Raw genomic sequence first — 20447 nt, 5'->3', positions numbered from 1 at the left:
CGGAAGAGACACTGGGAGATCCAGGGTTGACTTTTGCAACACCAGAATCCATCCTTAAAATGTGTTCCCAGGACGCCGCTAGTGAGAGAAATCTGAGGACCGACCAACCAACCAGTTTGTGCTGAGGAAACCCACTGGTTCCACTTTTTAAGCCCCTTCCAGATTAGCTCAGGGAGAAAAACATTGGAGGAAGAGCGAGGTGGGGAAAGGAGAACGTACCAGACAAGAACCCGTCACTTCAAACCCCGATTCACATTAAACCAACTAAAAGATAAACATATTTTATATCTTAAAGAAGAAATTAATTGAAAAAGGAAACAAAAGAAAGTGAAGTGACTGGTTGAAAGCACCAAACAAAACCAAATGGTATTAAACATTTTGACACTCAGCAAGCTGCTGCTCCAAATGAGGTGAGAAGGCGGACATTATTGGCCATTTTGGTGAGACAGGAGTCATTCCGTCTTGCTCCAAAATGAGGAGGGGTAGGGGAAAGGGTGCCAAAATAATGTGCAGCCTCTACATTATTAGTGAAGCTTAGATTACACCTGTCCTCCCCTCCCAAAAGGTGGTCTGTCCCTGCCCCTGCGCTGTCCGTGCAGCCGCCTCTGCCTTCTCCCTCTCCCATTCCAATTGCAAGTTCATTCCGCTGGGGCGAGACGCTGTTCGGGTTTGGATTTCCGACCTCCGTCCCTCCAGAGGACGAGATACTTCCCTCCTCATGCCCATCTCCTTCCTAATTTCCTTCACGGTAAATAAAAATGAATAAGTAAATAGGTAGATAAATAAAGAATGAGACCAAGGCTTGGATTTGGTCTGGAGGAAATCCATTACCTTCCCAATCACTGTTACTTTTCCACTTAAAAAAACACATTAGTTGAGTGACAGGCTGGCTGAACATGTCTGGTCTTTTGTAATTCTTTTTTTTTCTGTTGCTTTTTACAGGATTGAATATAAAATAATCTGAACCCAATTGTTTTTCAAGCAGCTCTGTGACCTTAAACACAGACTTTACTATTTTATTTTTGTTATTTTAATTTGACAAGGTGTAATCTAATTTTTTCCCCTAAAACAAAGAGAACAGCGATGCAAAAGGTGTAAGAGACACAGGCAGGCAGAGATTTCGAGATCAGTACAGCACAGTGTTCCTGCAAAGTGCCCTCTATAGAGAGATATACATATATATACATACAGATAGAGTTTTGGATTTTTCGTTTCGTTTTGCTTTTTTGGGGGGGTGGCTTTTTGTATCCATTTCCATTTCCTGATACCCTTGAGAAATCCTTCTGCAGAAACACAGCGAAGTTGTTTGTTTGCTTTGTTTGGTTTTAAACTAGAATTTCAGAGCTGAGGACACCCCAAACACAGACAGGGTGCTCCCCCACCCATGGAAGTGCTAACGTAATGCTTAAAAATCATCACAGAACTCTCCCTCCCTGAACTCCAGCACCTGGAAAACGGCACTACAGGGGCAGCTGTACAAACCGGCGGTGGTTCTGCCTCCCTCCTTTTCCACTGAAGAATTTATCAATGCTAGTCTAAAAAGGTATTAAAATTCCTACATTTTAAAATACCAATGATTGTTTTGACCTTGTGGCTATTTGTTAAATCTATAGTGCAACTGAAATTATTTCCTTCTAACATCTAAATGGCATTGAAAGCTAAAAGCTTAGCAACTGTTCCACTTGTCTATTGAGGGATGGGTTGAGCAACCAGCAGCTCTGGTTTAATGGTCAAATTACACATGAGCCAAACTTAACCCAGGAGCAGACTACGGGCTAAATTATTCGTTAAATTAGTCACAGTTTAATGTATTTTGAAGCTTTATTTCCTGAGGTCCTAAGCACACTATTTCTGTGTTTTCTATGGTTTTTATTTTAATTGATTTCAACTAGTTCTGCTATTACGTGTTTAGCCCTGGCCTGTTTTCATCTTCGGTCTCTCAATGAGTTGAGGTTTTCCAGAGAGCCTTGAAAAATATCTGAAACGTTCTCGGCAGGAACCGGGCTGCAGAACCCAATTCCGGGTGACTAAGCACTGTACTCGACTCCCGTGGCAGAAGAGGCAAGGCCTAAGCAGGCACAGCGAGTGCACTGTGCTGTTTTAAATGCCTGCCGTACCATTTCAAACTCCCTGGGCTCGAAAAGAGCAGAGCAACAAGAAGCTCGAGCGGAGGGGAAAAAGGATTATCCCTGCAGCACCAAAACCGCTGCCTTTTGTAACTCCTGACAGGGCACCACTGTGTGAAATGGGGAAAATTTTTAATTCTGGTAAACTCAACCACAACAATTTGTCCTGTACCAAAAGCAGCAGCTCTGCAAACTCAGAGGTTGCTAAAGCACAGCCCACACAGCTCTACGGTGCACTGTTCATTCTTCCTTACTCTTTGTAATACGGAAGAGCATGCAGAGACGCTCGGTCCTTCCATACAGTGCTCCATCTTGAGCCAAGCAGCTGGCTATTTGGATCAAAACAGAGCAATCCAGGTGGAAGTCTGAAGCTTTCAAAAATAAGAGGAGAACTACAAACTGCTCCCTTTCAAGGGGGCAAACCATCTGTGGCCGTAGATCCTGGACAAGCAGACATATGCCCTTTCTGGGGCAAAGCCCGGACCCGGCACATGTTGACTCACTGACGCTTGGAGAAAAGGTATGAGTGATTCAACCTGGCTTTACCCACCGAGTGGAGTAGGTATCTCAGCCCTTCTGGGCAAGATTCAAAGCCTCTTAAAAAGGCCAAGAACGCTTCCCTCCCATCCCAGCCGAAAGCAAGCCACACAGCATTCTGCACGGAAGCTATAGACAGCCATGCGCTTTCGGGTGAGAACGGCCAGGCTCTCCAACAGCCCCTGTCGCTGTGCAGGGAGAGGCACCACGCTCTCAGCCACCACCACGGAGACAGGCAACCCGTGATACGCAGGACTTTGAACCTGTCCTTCCCTGCAATCACTGTGGGCCAGAAGTTTGATAGTATTTGTGTCCCCAGGGATACAGGGAAGCATCCAATGGGACCTTTGAAAGCCAGGTGAGTTGTATAGCTGCCATAAAAATCAGCTTCCCATCTTAAGGTGTGCGGACCTGCCCGCTAGAACTGTGTCTTTCTTTTCACTGACTACAGGTGAAATCTGGACAACAGGCTCAGACCAGAAACTTTCATACACCCCAGGCAGGTGGCAGAACTCATCTCACCTACTTCTGATCTGCTTCTGTGGGTCTCCATAAAGATACTTCTGCATGTGACCCTGGAAATTCCCTGTTAGCAGACTCTTATTTTGGACCATGGCATGATCTGATCTGTAATAATACACAAGGCAAACCTTTAACCAGTAATTTCAAGACCATGCCCATAACTTCTGGCAAACCATATGAGCTCTTTTAACCAGGTATCAAATCTCTATTTCCTTGCCTGGTGTCACTTCAGTCTATCATGACTACATCCAATTTAGCTTTACTTTATTGTTGTTGATATTATTATTATTTTTATTGGCTCTTAAGGAAGAATTTAATCTTAAAACCTTCTCAGATCACAAGAGGTTCTAGCAGCAGCAGTGCAGTTTGGACATGTTAGAAATACTTTATAAAAGATAAAATAAACAAATAAAAAAAAAAGGTGTATAAATCCCTTTTTAATTGCACCTAAATCCTGAAACTCAAACTCCTATTCATGAAGGAAAATCCTGTAATTAGTAGTGATTATCACCTTTTAGTCCTAGGCAGGAGGGAGGTGGGATGGGAACACCTCATTTCAAACACTATTCCTTCTCTCTTGCTCTTTTTAAATAGAACAAGCCTTTTTTTCTTTTTTTTTTCCTTTTCTTTAAATAGAGCATTGGGGCTGGGGCATGTCTTTTGGCTGTTGTTGGCATCACAGTTAGAAGAGCCACAGCTGGCCCCTTCAGAAAGACATTATCAACAGTGCAGCATTTCGGAGTGGTACCCTTGCGTCTAAGGGGAGAGGGGGAGAGACTTGAAAGGGAGAGGGGAGAATACCAGCACTGAGGGTCCGAGCACTGAAATCTCAGCATTTTAAGAAAAAGAGAAGGACAGACAGAGAGAAAGAGAGAGACAGAGAAAGAGAGAGACAGATACTGTGTCAATACTGCACTGGATTTCTCAAAAATCACACAGCTTTAATACCTGTACACTAGGAAAGCCACTCCTTTGGTAGATTATTGAGTAGTGAGGACTGATGGGCAGAGGGAAATGCAAAAACAGGGAAAGGAAGGGCATTCAATTCTGCAACGGGCAAAAGCACCAAGCACCAACGGTACAACTAACACACTGCAAAACCCCCACCTGTTTACCGTCCCATGTGGCTCACCCACTCAGGATGCACACATGGGAGGCAACAGAAGCTTAATGGGGATAAACAGGGAGATGAGAAGAGGGAAAAGAGGCATTTTCAGCTAGAATGTGACTTGTCAGATTTCTTGTTGCTGTTTACAATAGATGCAGCTGCCAGATGTGTCCCAGCAGCTTCTTTTAGTGCCTACCACTGCTGAATTTCTCTTTCCACGCTCCTTTAGAAAGGAGGGCTCTACCTTCTCTGGACCTGGCTGGTTCTCAGGGCGCCCATAGCCAGCAATAACGGTTCAATGCCAGGGAAAGGAGAGGGTAAATGGGGAGAGGCAGAGCCATGAGATCCAGCCACCCTTCTGCAGACGGCGGCTGGCTGGCTGCCCTTCTCTTCCGACATTGCAAGGACGAGGCATCACCCTCCTACAAGGGAATCTGCCAAGTTCTGCTGGTGAGACAAGGCACGGGCTGATGATGGGGCTCTCCACGCACACGTGGGTGCTACAGGAAAGACAACCGCCTGTGACTCGGTGACGCAGCAGGAAGCTTTCTGCCTCTGCCCGTCCCGGGCTGAAAGCAGATTAGCTCCCGTACACGCCGCGTCTTAGGGATCCCGGGAGGGAAACGGCCAGTTACCAGTGAGCAAGTTCTGTAGCGCTGGGGAAGCCCTTCAGAGCAGGGATCAGGGTTTTTCTCTGCGTGCAGGATGTGGAACAAGAGCCACACCTCCAAGAAATATGTGTGTAATAACGTGACCCAGGGTCTGCTCTAGCTCTTGGAACGACACCCTGGCTTCTTACCATCTTTTCCGCTTCCCAGATCCCTCCCTCCCCGCAAAACAAAGGCTTGTCCCAAATAGCAGGGCTTCCATGGACAGGCGTTAGAGCTGTGTGACTCCTTTCCTCCTGGAGGGATTGAGGAGTTCAGTTACCACCGGGTGGGCAGGAACACTGGCTTCTCACAATGCGTTTGGAATAAACTACAGCACAGCATAACCAATCAAAACTGAAACAGGAAATCAAGAGAAAGCAAAAAACCCAACAGAACAAAAAATTGAGAAAATAAGAGTAAATCCACTTCAAATAAACCAGAATTGTAAAAAAAACCAAACCTCTACATATTTATATATAGAAAAAATAATTCATAATTAATTTAAAAAGTGGCATGCAAAGAAGATTGTTACATTCTCCTATCATGCATCAGGCCCAATGTCCAAACGGCAAGGTAACCATGACGACAAAAAAGTGCAAGAACTCAGCAACATTACCAAAGGATGCATAGAGAGGCCCACAATGCAACTCAACTCATCTCTGCGAGACCCGGGAACGGGCGGGTCTCGCTCATCTTAAAGATTTCTTGCTTTTTCTCTTTTTTTTTTTTTTTTTAAATAATTTTTTTTCTAAGAATGTAAAAATGTGGGTAAAGAAAGTAAAAAAGAAAAAAACCACACCAACCTTCTCGTAGCTCTGAGGGATGTTAAGGGGGTTTGATGCGGAACACAATGACATGAGGAGAAGAGAAAAATAGGGGAAACACAGAGAGAGTAAAAAAAGGCCTTCTCAAGGCTGTCAGCTGCAAATTGATTGTTTTTTTTTTTCTCTTAACCAAAATAAAAAGAAAGGAAAAAAAATGAAGATAGTAACGACCCTCCTTCCTGCCTTCCTGACTTTCCCCCTCCCATCCAGCTAGGTACCTTTTGTTTAAGAACAACCAAGCTCCGCAGAGAGGTGGGACTGTGAGCCATCCTGCTCCAGAACCAGCACCCGCCAGAGGTGCCAACCCCAGAAAGGAGTTCCCACTTCTTTGAGTCCATCTGCTCTTTAGAGAAGGGGGAGCGGAACCCGCACCGGGCAGGGAAGACCCGACACAGAGGAGATCCCAAGCTGGAAATCCGCTCCCCCAGCCCGTGCTCCCACCAGCCCCCGCGCCCGGCCCTGCTTGCGCTAACTCCACAATGGGACTGAATAAGGAAAAAGAAATAATTAGAAGAAGAAAAGAAAAGCAAAACAAAACCAAAACATTTCCTTGCAATGTTAAAACTTACAACTCCTATCCCAGGTGTTCTCTAGAGACAAGCATGTTATGGGAGAAACAAGTCAATTGGAAACACAAGAGTGTTCAAGACTCTTTTAAAACAAAAAACGGGAAGAAAAATGTGCATGAACTTTCCCTCCCACCAAAGCAAATTCATTTCAGAAATTTGTTACCTTTCCACGATAATAACACACAAGAAACAAGGAATTAAACAGCATGAAAAACACCCAAACCACAGGCCGAGCTTGCTTAGACGGTGTTTTCTGCACTCTCTCGGCCGGCTAATGCTGGCTTGTTTTGCAGGCAGGCCTCGGGTACACACGGGCTAACTTGGACAGAGAGAGGGCTATCCACCTGGAGCCGACTCTCATCCAGGTGCGGAGACAAGCAACCCACGGTAACAACCTTTGTCTCCTGGGTAGTTTCCGAGTGGCCAGAAAGGTAGAGGAAATTTAGAGGTAAAAGAATAAATCCCCGCATTTTTTCCTGTGTTGTTTTTTTTTTTTTTAATAAAAAAAGAACCCAAAACATTCCAGCTAAGCTGTCTCCAAAGGGTTTAGCCCTGAATTAGTATCAGATCCAGATTTACGTTCCCAAAAGAAGAATTTTGGGGCCCAGGCAACAGGGCAAATTTCAAACGCAATTTTCCAGCTGGCCACAAAAGGCTATTTAAAAATTTAGCTTGGAAACATTAAATTATTAAAAGCCTTCTCTCCATGTGCATGTGATTTAGTGAGCGTGAGACACGAGAGAGAGAGAAAGAGAGAGAGAGAGGAGTGCACACAGGAGCATGGCTCTGCATTCGACAGCAGAGTTAACGTGAGTGTAGGTGGGAGGCGCTTCCTCTGCCGATGGGATGGAAATGGGAACAGTTTGCTGGGATGTAACTTTTCTGTTTTCCTCCCAATGGTATTTTTCTTTTTTAAAAAAAGCGAGAAGGACCAGCCCTGCTCTCTCATTACCGAAAGGGTTATGCTGTGGAAAGATATTAAACCAAAGCTACATACAAAATATTACCGGTCAGAGAGATTGAAATAAAATAACACAGAAAGTGGAAAGGCTATTGTCCCCCTGGGTTTGAGAACATCGAGGGGGCATCAAGCAGAAGCCCATCCCCCTGTCATCTGTTCCCCGTGCTACATGGGTGAAGGAACCTGTCACTGCAGCAGAGATGCCTGCTGGCTGTCTCCAGCTTTCTGTGAGTCTGTGCCCACGGCCAGCGTTCACGCCCAAGGAACCAGTGACAAATTACTGCTGGCAAAGGGAAAACCAGCTGGGACTTAGGCGAGAAGTGAGAATGCACCCTCCTGTTGCAATCTGGTGAGATCCGGGGGACACAGAGCTCAGTGGAGGGGGCTGAGAGGGTCCTCCCCTCCTCTCACACCCACACCAGTAGAACCAGTAGAAACCTTCCCACTTCTAGAGAGCAGGGATGCTTTGGGAGAAAAGGGAATTACGGCCTCTTTGCAGCCAAAGTTGTTCATTCCCCTCTGGGCTCTGCAGGCTGATGCTGGCAAATTCTTGGGCACGCTACTTTGGGCCACGCTTGCCTTCTCTGCGGGCGACACAGCCTTGTATTGCTGCTCTGCAACTCTGGTGCGGTAGCTGGAGCCACCAGCAACGGCGAGGAAGCGCGGGCGCACCAGGACCCCCTGCGAGCTCAGCAGCGCACTGTAAGGATCCAACCGCTTAGGACCAGTGCTTCCCCTGCGCTCAGGGACAGGATGGAATCACACAGCTGGGGACAAAGGAAGGCCGTGGGGAGGGAGGTATTTGCCAGCGTTGTGAGCCGACGCGCTCCCTACCTCTCACGTAAAGGTTAGCAGGCGAGGAGTAGCGCACTCCGGCGCTGTTGCTGGCGACACATTCGTACTTCCCCTGGTCCGTCTCCTCGCTGCTTTCAATCTGCAGGCCACCTGGGAGGAGAGAAGAAGACCGCAGCAAAGACACGATCATCACCATTTTGTTTTGTTTTTAAGAGTGAGCAACACCATCCATGTTTTGCTTTCTCCTCCCCTTGGGCTAATACACACTGGGACAGTCCCCGGGGCTCCTGGGCTATGAGCTCGGGGAGTACCGAGCCCTCTGCCAGCATCGGCTAATGCCCGTGCTCAGCATCGCGGCTGGACACAGGCCCAACAGGAAGAGAAAATTTAATACCCCCCTCTACACTAAGTGTTACTCTCTGTACTGAAATGATCAGCAAAAATGGCAACTTTTTGGCTTCTGCAATGCAGGCATTCTGCACCACAACTGATGCAATCAACTTCAATAATCCGTATTACTGCGATCCCCAGAAATCTATCAGAAGGCTGCTGACTCTCCCTTGCTCGATTTGAAGCAGTGGCCGTAAAAGTGAAAGGCTTTGTCACCCACTGCCTAGGATCCCTGGAGCAGCTTCATCACCACTGCCTTTGTTTTGTGCCTGAACACCTGATTCACGTGAAGCCTACAGGAGGTAAGAGTGCGTGTGAAAAGCACCTTTCTGATAGTGAATATTCCCAAGGGAAAACCCTGTAAATACTGCACTGGAACTTCAAAATTGCCTGTGCGGTTTACACCAACTGGGCCAAAAGGATTAAGGTTTTTCTTAAACCTGTACATTGTTGCAGCCTACAGGAATATACCCAGAGCCCATACTAAACACTCCTGTAAGCAAACATGCACAGATATGCAGCATGTAACTACATGGAAGAAAATCGCCTCGTTTACCTCAGAAGGCTTCATCCCTGCAAAACTCCAGTTAAAATACATACTACATAAATAATTCAACAGACTATCAAATGTTTTATGTATTAGGAGTACATCATTATACTACAGATATGGACAGAGCTCACATGTGGCAAGACTCTTAACTCCCATCTCTGGAAAAAAAACCTAAATATGAAAGCCCAACAATTCCAGCTCACCGTACTATTATTGATAAAATCTTGAGAAAAGTGCAAATGATAATATTGCTAGTTGCAGTTACAGCCTCTTCAGGAAGGAAAAACCAATGTGTTCACACGAGGAGGACACGGAGCTCATGTTCCTCTGTGTGTGCATGGGTGAAAAAGGATGCTGTGTGGGAAGATGTGAGGCTGTGAGAGTATTTGTGACAGGGATGGGGTGTGATAGTGTGACTCCTGCCAGCATCCACTGGGCCTCGTAGCTCCCAAAGGCGAAACAGATAGAATTAAAAACCCAAAAAACCCCATTCCAGCCACTAAACCGAACTAAATTAATTTCAAAAGAATCTGTGGGTACTTCAGCGTAACAGGAGTTAGAAACCAAATAGACTGAAGCTTCACACTGAGACACCAGCTGAGGATATTTCATACTGAATTACAGCTCGAGCATGTTCTGTCACTGGAAAGCTCCACTTGGGCGGAGAGCTGGTCAATGAGTTTTCCTAGGAAATTCTGTTAATTTGGACCAATCTGTGGGTTGCTTCCACTGGTTCCAGACAAGTTTTTTGTGCGGCTCAGGAGCACTGCTTGTCTGAGGGTACACAACAGGAGACGAAGCCGCACTGCAGAGCAGGAACAGAACTGCGGGCAGGCAGCTTCGCCAGGGGAATAAGGGCTCACCCCTTTCATCTGGACCACTGCAGCTTTGCTGGTGAATGCAATGGTGGAAAACTGTACCGTAGAGAGGTCAATGAGTTTTCAGCACTTGTCAGGAGCCAACAGAAACGATGTGTGAAAAAGTAGATCTCACCTACAGCACCTCCTGTTGCTTTTACCAGCAGAGAATTATGGACTTTTACATTTGCCAGTGTAGACAAAACCAAAGCAGGGTCTTCCAAGGGGCACATACCCAATTCCTGTGACTTTCAATGACAGCTTGAGGTCTAGTATCTTTTTGGCTCCGTTAAAATGGCGCAGAAGCTACTTACCACAGGTATCTTTCCCAGAAAAACCTAAGGGTAAGAGAGTTGGGAGGAAGGGGAAAGAAGGCTCTGAAGCCAAACAAATGAGTACGCTGAGACGGTAAGTGCTGAAGATCTGACTGAGCAAAGGATTGGAAAACTTTCATCACCATCAGTGGCTCGGGAGCACTTTGCACAACCGAGAGAAGGTTCTAAGTATTTACCAAGCTTTGATAGCATTTAATGCTCAAGATAAACTTCAGTCCTTCACAGTCCTGGAGAGATTAGCTCTTAAAACTCTGCCATAAATCTGAGGCAGCACAGCCTGAGACGTTATTAGAATAACGGTATCAGTATTACGAAGTGCACCCAGCAAACAAAAAAGGACATTATAACCATATATAAAATAAAGACAGGTATAAAAAAGAAATATCCAGAGGTGAAGCAGGACAAGAAAACATAACAACAACAAGAAGAATATGTATTGAGCACAGGTCAATGAAACAGGAACTGAGTGGAGAGAAGTGTTTGGAGCGTGGGTGAGTGAGTTGGGGATATCTTACCTCGGATCGGTGTACCTTCTGCAAAGAAAACAAAGAAAATAGGTGAAAAGACTGTAAAACCCCAAACACCTGGACTGCCTGTGGGAAAAGGACCTGACTCAAGGAAGAGAGTTCCCAGTAGGAAACCTCCTGCTCTACCTCATCTTAAATTACAGGGACAGACTGAGGAGGGTTCAGAGTACTCAAGGTGGGGATGCCCTTTTTAAAGCAGCCCAATTCAGCTGGCTGTTTACAGAGCCTCTATGGCACTTGGCTTGCAAAGTCTTAAGACTGGCTCCATTTTGTTGCTAAGCATGCAAAGAGAATCTTCAAGCTCTCAGCTAACATTACTGTTTGCTGCTTGCAGAACGTATGATGAACTTGCATTTATCTTCATCACTCCTGGGGAAAAGGGTTGGCATTATGGCCGTGTTAGCCCAGACAGGGAAAGGGACATCCAGGCACCTTGCATCACATTAAGAGTTGCAGGATTGATCCCACCTTTGCTAGCAAATTCCCAGTTCCATATTTATTGGCACAGATATGCGAGGAATTCGATGCACATCCTTGCCAGGAGCTTCAGTTATCCTTCAGTGGCTCAGCACAGAGTCTGAAGCCAGATGCTCTGCACTAAAGGCAGCCATGCTACCGTACAAGTGAAAAGGCCACCTCGTGCAACTGCTCTGGAAGCCTCCCTAACGCCAGTACAGGAGGGGGTTTGCATGGAGAGAGAGGAGTCCTGCTACACTTGCCTGTTGACTGCATCTCCCTTGGGTTCTTTTTATTCAAACCCCCTCCAGTTGTCTCTAGTGCCTAACCTGAGCCTTCTGCCTAGGCAGGTCTCACAGAGGAGGGGAAGTGACACCGCGGCTGGTGAACCACGCCACCGTCAACGGTAAAATCACTGTCCCCCCGTCTGACCTCCTGAGGTTGCAACCATCTTCCTTTGAAAACACGGCAGGTCCTTTTGCTCACAGTGGCATTCAAAGTTGTCACATAGCTTATCAAAGAAGGGGTTTTAGTTGGTTGGTTTTTACCCCAATCCTGAGAACAGGGCAGATTCCGCAAGTACAAGTTTTGCCTCTTACTAGGGAGAAACGCAAGAGCTTCTCTGCAATGGTAACAATGCCGTCATTCTGCAGCACCTCCCAGCCAGGGCTTGTATAGCACATTACTGATAAATACCAGCCTTACAGTCTCTCCTCTCCCCCAGAGAGATACCGCAGCATTATTACACACTCTTTAGAGAAGGGGAAATTGAGGTAGAGGTAAAGCAACTTGCCCAAGGTCACAGAGGCAAGAACAGGAGTCAAAGCCTCTTGTGTGCCAATCTTCTGCCTTAAGCACCAGAAAACCCCTTCCCTCCTTATCCTTCAGCCCTGCTCATCCTTCTTGTGCTGCGGTTCAATCCTCCATTTTCAGGATAGAAGGTAAAAATATATAGATACTGATTACAGTTCAGCTTTATTTTTCAAAGGAAATGAGGGAAGAGAGGTATTACAGTGTTAGGATATTAGATTCTAGTTATACTCAGCTTCTAGTTAAAAGGTTAGGTTATTTGCTAGAGAAAAGTTAGCATCTAGTTAGGGTTAGGAACTAGCTACGGTTAATAAAGCAGGCTGGTTAGCTATCAGGATAAAGGTTGGAGAGACAGCGCTTGAAAGAGAAAGAGGTGGGGGGAGCGTGTACTTGGGCAGATCTCCACACAGGAGACGGCAGGAAGGTTTTAAAAAGCACGCAAGAGAGAGAGAAAGCAGCAAAGGGTTACGGTTCAATTCAGTGGAAATAAAAACAGCCTCTGATACATCCTTCTGTTTCAAAACTGGAGTGAAAATCTGCCATCTGTGGCACAAATACGGAACAAGGCTAATGGGAAGAGGGTAGAGGAGGGGAAGAGACCCCAACATCACCCACTGCTATAAAGGTTCTTTGGCCTTGGCTAAGCCTGGCAATTTCCTGCAAAGGTTCACTCTAATTGACCGGAGAAACACGCTGGAAGTGAGAGCTACGTAAGCACAGATACAACAGTAGCCGTTACCTTCTTGTGTCACGGTAGGTTAGTTATTCCCTGTTCCCTCTAAGCATCAGCGTTGCCCCTGGAAATAGGCTGTCAGCAGCTCTTGGAGACAGACTGCCTTGGAGACAGTGCTCTTGGGGAGCAACGTAAGCCAAGGAATGCCACCTTGGTCCTTCCAGTTCTAACTCTGGCACACTGGACACAGAGGTGAGGAGCAAAACACGTTTTGCAAGATGCTCCTCACCAGGGATGGAAGGGACAGAATTTGAATCAAAATGAGATCAAGTAACTTGCAAGGAAGGAACAGCAGTTAGAATGGCGGCAGGGACACAGATGGTAGATTTTCACTATTGGAGTTTCACATCTAACTAGCTTCATGTTCAATATAAAGGCAGCAGGATGGTGCTAGAAAATGATTTGAAATAAATTAATTGTTCTGAAGAACTCTGGTAGGTCCTGTAAGATTTCATACGGAGTGGCGGGGGAGGCACCTGTGTTCACCAGCTGCCTTACCTGTGTCCTCACCTGGTGTCCTAGCAGTGCAAATGCACAAGGCTCACCACTGTCCAGGGCAGAATACAGGCACCAGCTTTGCAGGAAAACTAACGGAGGAGGAACTCACACTGGACGCTGACTTTCTGAGTGAAAAGCTAGTTTTGAGATGCCACGTGCAAACTACTCATATTGCCTTCCACAGCTTCCCAGGATCTGTAAATCTGCTTATTTAGGGCAAATTTTGGGGCTGCATGAGCGCAGATGGCCAGTGTAGTGTTTAGCAGCAGAGGCAAAAGGCAACTTAAAGGACTTTGCTCTGGATTATAAAGGACCAAGATGGTGCCAGGCAGAATACCACATGCAGGTGTCCCCCTCTGTCACAAAGGATGGGATCTGCTCTTCCACCATCCCGTCCCCTGAACTTCGCACACAGCAAGCTGCCTACGGATTCTCCAAGCCTTGAAAAACAGGGAGAGGAGGAAAGTCACCATTGCCATGGTAATGACAGAAAACACATCCCCACCTTCTGTCAGGCCACGTGTGACAACATGTGTGCGCTATGCTCCTCTCCCGAGGGCTGGAGGGAGCTTTCTATTCTAAACAAGCAAGCAATCATCAAGGGTCTTCTGCAATTTTAAAATGCCGGATCCTGGCTGACAGCTGCAACCGCTACATCTCTCGTAACAAAAGGGGACTTGGCACACGGAGAAGTGTGACGCGAGTTCCGCAGACAGGCTCCCGGCTTCTCAAGGGACAGAGATGATCTGGAGAGGGGGCCTTTTCCTTTGCCCAACCCTTTCTCATAGCCAATGACCCGTGATTTAGAGGTTCAGTTTGAAAATGCTGCACCCCCACCTCTCCCTTCCGAAAATGCCAATAACCCTGTTAGATGTGAAACTCCAGGACCTCCTGCAGGTGTGAACACAATTATCACAGTTCCAGGGTACAAGCTATTGTGTAGTTGGGGAATTCCAGGACAACTGTTGCTAAGTTACAAAAAAAATCTATCCAATGTTAGGAGGTTCATATTCAGGTGTTATCTCTTTATACAGATATATTAATTAGGATTATTATTCTTTTGTAGCCTGCAATACCCCTGCAGAAATTCATTAAGAGGGCAGAATATCCCTACTGAAAAGAGTTAGTAGAAGAAATGCATAGCATGCCTCTCAAGAAGCTGTTACAAAGGAATTAGTTTAAAGGGCAAGGGTTACAAATCTGGACATTAGCAGGTTTGGGGTTTTTTGGTTTGGTTTTTTTTTTTTTTTTAATTGAACAAACTTACCAAAGGTCTCTGAATGTTAAAAAAAAAAGGTGAAAAAAAAAGGAAAAAAGTTTGTTATAGCCAGTTATTTAGAAAACAGAAGACAACACACAAGACAAAAGGTTTTCGTGTTTCTATGATGCCAGAAGGTGGCTGCAGGCTGCTTCCCGTTATCCCCCTAGGTGGCACGGCTGAGCAAAGGACATTGGCTTCTACCTTTAATGTTCTGAGACTGCTTGCATCGGGGTTAAGCAGTTTCTCTTTACCACCAAGACCACTTAAACGCTTAAGACAACCTGGGTCTTTAAGGCTGAGATGATCATGCATGTCTAAGGGAAGCACGAGCCTAGACAGAGGTTCTTCCCATTCTCCTTTGACTGACAGTCCAGCCTTTCATTCAGTCAAAACCCCCAAGCACCAAAAGATTTCCAGTTGCTTGGAAAGTTTATCAGGAGATGGAAAGGAGAAGAAGAAATACTGGATAGAGAAAACCCTCTATAGTTAATGACATATCACCTGTTCCTCAATTATGCTGAAGACCCATAAAATAATGGGTCCACAGGGTGATGTGAATATAATGACCATGGTCTGAGAGGTCCATTTATATTGCCAGCGAAACATTCAGTTTTAATATAAATGAGAACCAAATCTGGCCATGGCTACCCAATTTTGCAAAGCTGTGTATGACATTTCACTTGTACCTTTTAATGAGCCAATCTGCATGTTTGCCACTAACATATATTGATATAAATTCAGTCCTTAACACCCTCCATAATAAAGCAGCATGGCTGCTACCCTGACGACTTCATCTCAGGGCAGAATCTGAGTGACTGTCCTGTCCTGCTGCTCTCTCAGCCTGTCCCAGTCTCCATCAGGGAGCAATGCACAGACAAATCTTCAGAAGCAACACAGTCGCTGGCTTCTATGCTACATCTGTTAGCACGAAGTGCAGCGATGAAGTTGTTATTTACTACCAGGGTCATTCCTCCTTCCTGCATTCCTATTCACAGAGGGCTTGTCAAACACCCGGTAGCTGGGTGTTAATTGTTAATGCCCAAGAAGCTGGGCTGGAGTTATACTGATGACCGTGGGTGAAAGACACTAAAGCTCATTAGCAGTGTCCTGAAGCATCCAATACCCTAACTTGTGCGAGTGCCACACCTCTGGCAGCGAAGTTTGTTTTCTGGAAAGATAAATGGATTAAATTAAGTTCTGACTTTAGCAGCATCATCAGCGCTCAAACAGGCATTGCCTTGCACATCACACTCGGGTTACAAATACACACTCGAATCTGGTCTGTCTTGGTCTTAAAACAACTCCTTTCCACTAAAATACTAACACAGTAGAGATGACTCTAATGTTAATATGTTTTGCATTTTCACAGGCCTTTGCATCACAGAACATGCAAGTTTTGAAAGGCCATAAAAGTAGATGAAATAGGGGAAGTCCTGACAATCCAGGAACCTGCACTCCCTTTCACACAAGCAACAGGTTTCCGCCCCTAAGGACAACAGCATGCTTCACGGTTTCACCAGCTTACTAATTCAAAGCAGCTGTAAATGAGATTAATTCTCAGCAGGTATCTTCTGATTTGTCAGAAAGGCCAAGGGTTCACTCTGAGGCTAACCAGTTCAATGGAATAAAAATGCAGCACTCAGGTGGCTTTAAGGAAAATACCAGATCAAAGCCAGTTAAGGAGTACAAAGGCATTCTAGCAAGATGATAAATGTATTAAAAATAACCTGCCTGTGCATTACTTGCACTTCAGATCATGGTCACAGAGCATGATATAATTCTAGTTTATCTCTCATTATTTATGCTGAGTGATTTTTTTTTTTTTATTTGCATTTGCCTCAGCTGTTACGATAAAACAGGGAGGTCAATCTCATCTGTGTTTGTGGGATTCAACAATCCATTCTAATTCAACAAAGCAGTTTAAGTATCTGCTTGTAAGTTTGCTTCACTGAATAAGGATGCATTTATGCAGGTATATAAAAGCTGCACTGAACTAAAACTATACTGAACTAAAAATCTTTATACAGAATCTTTGCCAAACAAGGGAAGAGAAAAACCAGGCGGTTGCCTTCTCTGATGTTCGGACCCAGCATTACAGTAGTCAGAACAGGTATCTTCACAGCCAGCAGAGGTCTGGGCAGAAGTAGCTGGCTGTCACTTGACTGGCTGACTTGTAAAATGTCTAATATGAACAGAGCAACCCCAGTTGCTTCACTGAAGCCTCTGCTTTCCCTTTGCCTACAACAATGCCATTCTTTTGTCAAAAAAGACTCTTGAAAATGCTCCATCTCTCTTGGCCAAAGGAATGTTCCGAGTAGCTGAAGCGACACTTGTGCTTCCTAGGTCCAGCCACACAGACACATTTTCTCTAGGCTGGGTCAAAGCAGCCAGTCCAAGCAGTATTTGAAAAGGATTATTTCTTAGGTTGTTTTTTTGTCAAAAGGTAAAAATTCCAAAGCTTGTTTCATTTCTGCAGCTAACAATGGAAGCGCTTTATCAGTAGCATTCAAAAATAAATACACCCGTGCCCTCCTTGCGCGCGTGCACACACACTCTCACGCAGTGAACTGGCAGATTTAACAAGTATAAAAACAGCTCCTGAAACGTGAATATTAAGAGATGTCACATTGACACACACACAAAACAACAAACATAAAACAAACAAAAGAGACAGATGGACAAGCAGATGGGGAAAGACAGAAGACTGACAAGAGCCACGGAGCTGGGGTACATCTGTTGATGGAGATCCACTCCATGGGCACTGCCACTGAACACCAAGGGGTCACTCCAGGATGCTCACAATGGCTCTCCAGCGATGACTGCAGGGACTTGATGCCAGAGAGATGTTGCAAGAGCTGTTCTTCAACACCAGTTCTGAGAGGCTCAAGTTACTCCAATGGGTCCATGTTTTGACAGTAAGAGGCTGCCTGAGCTGTGGACCCTATACCAGGGGTGTGTGGCCTTAAAATGCCATGTCTGCTGTAACGGTTCTCTTTCTTCCTTACCCGGTTCTTGGTCTGAGGAAGAAACCCTCAGGCCCCATCCACTCCCCAGTTTCCTCTGAGCCACAAGGGCACCATTAGTTCCACACTAGTTCCTGTGTCTCCTAGGTGTGAACCAGCTGCCCTGCTATGATTCCCCTTACGTCAGGGGTTGAAGAGGAACATACTCCAACCACTCCCTGGGTAAGAACGTGAGTCCCAAAACCAAAGAAAAGCTAATGCCCCAATCCACACCAGTGGAGCCTGTGTCTATCAGCCCTCTCTTCTGCTTCAGAAACCTCTGAGCAGTCTCTTCAAAGCTCTACCTAGGTCTCAATTCCTCCAGTTTCACACAGACGCCTTACCTGATCTCAGTTGTTTTATTCTCCCATTGCTCGCGCTGGGGTCGACAGGCAGGAAATCTTTAAACCAAGTGATCTCTGGGTCTGGGTTCCCGCTGGCCGCACAGAGCATTGTGGCTGTTCGTGTCCGCTCCACCACTTTCAGCTGAGGCCCCATATCAATGTTGGGGAAGCCGGGAGGTAACTGGTCCTCTGGTGGTAGAGAACAAAGGAAGAATGGTTAAACATGCACTAGGGACCCGGGCAGGTGAAGGAGCCATTCACGGAAGAAAGCATCAAGCAGACTTGCTGGCCAGTACTCTGTGCAATGTAGTTTAAAACAAGGCTACAGTAAATGGTCCATAGATGGTTTGTGAGAACACATTATACAATAAAATTTACCAGCTTGTCCATTTTGTGTGACTATTGTAACGTCCCACAAGAAGATTCTAAATTTAAATGCAATCTATTAAAATCCTTTGGGGCATAGGAATAGCAATTTCAAAGTTTCTCCTGGTCTTGCACTGAATCCTTCTGTCAGGTAAGTGACTTGCACTTATTTGTTTTTACAGCAGAAGCTGTGCATACATATGGCAAAGATCCCTGCACTACAGAGTACAGTCTATATACAGTGACATGTAAAAGGAGCGGTGCATCTTCCCCCTCCAAACCCCATAGTATGAAACAAACTGCACAAGAGAAATAATGAAAGCGACTACGTGAAAAGGCCTGTCAAAGATACAGTGGAAACTAGGAGAGAAAGGAGAGGAAAATATCATCCCACTGTAGTTACCAGAGGGGACACACATAACAACAGTAAGCCAAGTGCTGTCAGACAGGGTGTGATTTTTAGATTTATTAATTCAGAGTGCTGCTGCCCTAGAAGAGGGACGTGGCATCAGCACCTAGAAGACAAGCTCAACTGAGCTTCTCGCTTCCTCTCAATCTTGCCTTTGCCTTCACTAATGAGGGTGACGAGGGCAATCCTAACTGATGCTGACTAATTTGTGATAACTAATACAAAACCTCAGCGCTTCCCCCATAATCTCTGTCACAACCTCCTAACTCATGTAGAAGAGAGCTTTCTTATGCTGGCTGATACAGCTCAGGAACATGCCATTCTTTTCCCCCAGAAAATCAGTCTTCGCAGGAGGGCAGCTTGGAAGGAGGATGCGGGCACCAGGGTGAGACTTTATAGGGACGCTCCATCATTTCAAATGAGGCGTGTTGAGGAATCACAGCCTTGGGAATCTATGGTATTAAACGCATCCCAAAAGCAGGTGAAGGAAACAGAAAGGAAAGAACATAGAGGATTTTAAAAGGTGGGATTTTTAAAAAAGCAATGTACATCACGATCAGTCCCCCACTGAAACCCATGGGAGCTCTCACAGCGGCAGCAGAGATGGGCTGGAAACCCTTGCCTTGGTGGGAAACATCCCTGCCAACTGCAAACAGAAGAGCTCATTTCCTACTGCTGGCACACCACGTATCAGAAGCAACGGAGCCAAACCTATGGCTGATCCCAGAGATGGTGGAACAAGAGAGAAACCCGGTGGCCTTGCTATGGTGGCTGCCTTTTCCTGTAGGAGCAAAGCAGAATCGCCAGATCCCAGTACTGCTCTATGCAAGCTCCAAACACACGTGATTTGGGTAAGAGCTATTCCACACAGCTGTGCCTCACACTCAACTTCTAAAAACCTATGAAGATCACAAAGGCAGAGCTAAAGGTCTGTGTGGTTCTCTGATACCTGAGGCCAAGAAACTCTTGTCTAATGCTGTTATTAGCAGCACACAGCTACGGCAGAGAAGAAAAGGGTTTAAATGCCTCAATTGTGTGTTTAAAATGTGCATTGTTTCCTTCCTCTGACCACTGTTGGAGAGTTATAAAGGATCTATTGTGACTCACTGGAGAGTGAAATGTATTAACCACACCTCTCCTCATATATAAAAGGAATCTGACCACAAACAAAAACACGTAACATTTTATAACTGCTAAAGTAGAATGGATCTCCTGGTATGGCCAAACTTACAGTTGTATAAAGGTGTAGTCATTTCAGTGCATCTGAAGCACCCCTAAACCAGGATACTGCATTCTAAATAGAAACATAAACATCTTTAACTAGGGACTGAACCAAACCTTTGAGTTCTCAGTCCACCAGGCTGTGCTTGGGCACTGCAGGAGCCTCCAAACAGCGTGTGCTCTTGCAGATCATGTGTGCCGCAAAACCCTAGCCCCGCCAAGAGTGAGCTCAGGACAGAGGGGCCCTGGGAATTGTTCTGCCTTTGCACAGCTTTCAGCCAGGCTTTTAACGTCTTCTCTTCCCTTCTGCTATTTAACCAGGCGGTGGTGTGTTGTTAAGGAGCCGAGGAGCTGCTGCCGCATTGGCTGCAGATGACATCATTATTGATTACTGCTTTTATCCTGCTCCCTGGTGATGCTACTCCACCTGGCTCAAACCTGCGTCCGTTAATTCCATGAACCAATTAACCCAGAGAGAGAATAGCCCTCTGACTGGCAGGGTGTGTGTGAGTGTGTGTGTGTGCGTGTGTGTTGTGGGAGGCCTGGTACAACTATTATTACGGAGTGTTTCTAATTAAACAAAAATGTTAATCTTG

At 45.7% G+C, this 20447-nt stretch overlaps 1 protein-coding gene across 1 annotated transcript in view; it reads right to left on the bottom strand.

The window, feature by feature from the left end:
* The window catches only part of PTPRS (protein tyrosine phosphatase, receptor type, S), a gene marked incomplete at both ends in the record, with an annotated part of 64980 nt that overhangs the window by 37621 nt on the left and 6912 nt on the right, over positions 1-20447 (bottom strand). Inside the window, 5 exons of the mRNA XM_010290574.1 lie at positions 5747-5758; positions 8132-8242; positions 10740-10757; positions 14516-14524; positions 17856-18044. Coding sequence (XP_010288876.1) covers positions 5747-5758; positions 8132-8242; positions 10740-10757; positions 14516-14524; positions 17856-18044 — 339 coding nt within the window. The remainder of the gene's footprint in view (positions 1-5746; positions 5759-8131; positions 8243-10739; positions 10758-14515; positions 14525-17855; positions 18045-20447) is intronic.

Source organism: Phaethon lepturus, unplaced genomic scaffold (assembly GCF_000687285.1).
Source record: "Phaethon lepturus isolate BGI_N335 unplaced genomic scaffold, ASM68728v1 scaffold36517, whole genome shotgun sequence".
In the NCBI taxonomy this organism is placed as follows: Eukaryota; Metazoa; Chordata; class Aves; order Phaethontiformes; family Phaethontidae; genus Phaethon; species Phaethon lepturus.
The sequence above is the reverse complement of the archived record's forward strand: the minus strand, read 5'-3'. Positions and strand labels throughout refer to the sequence as shown.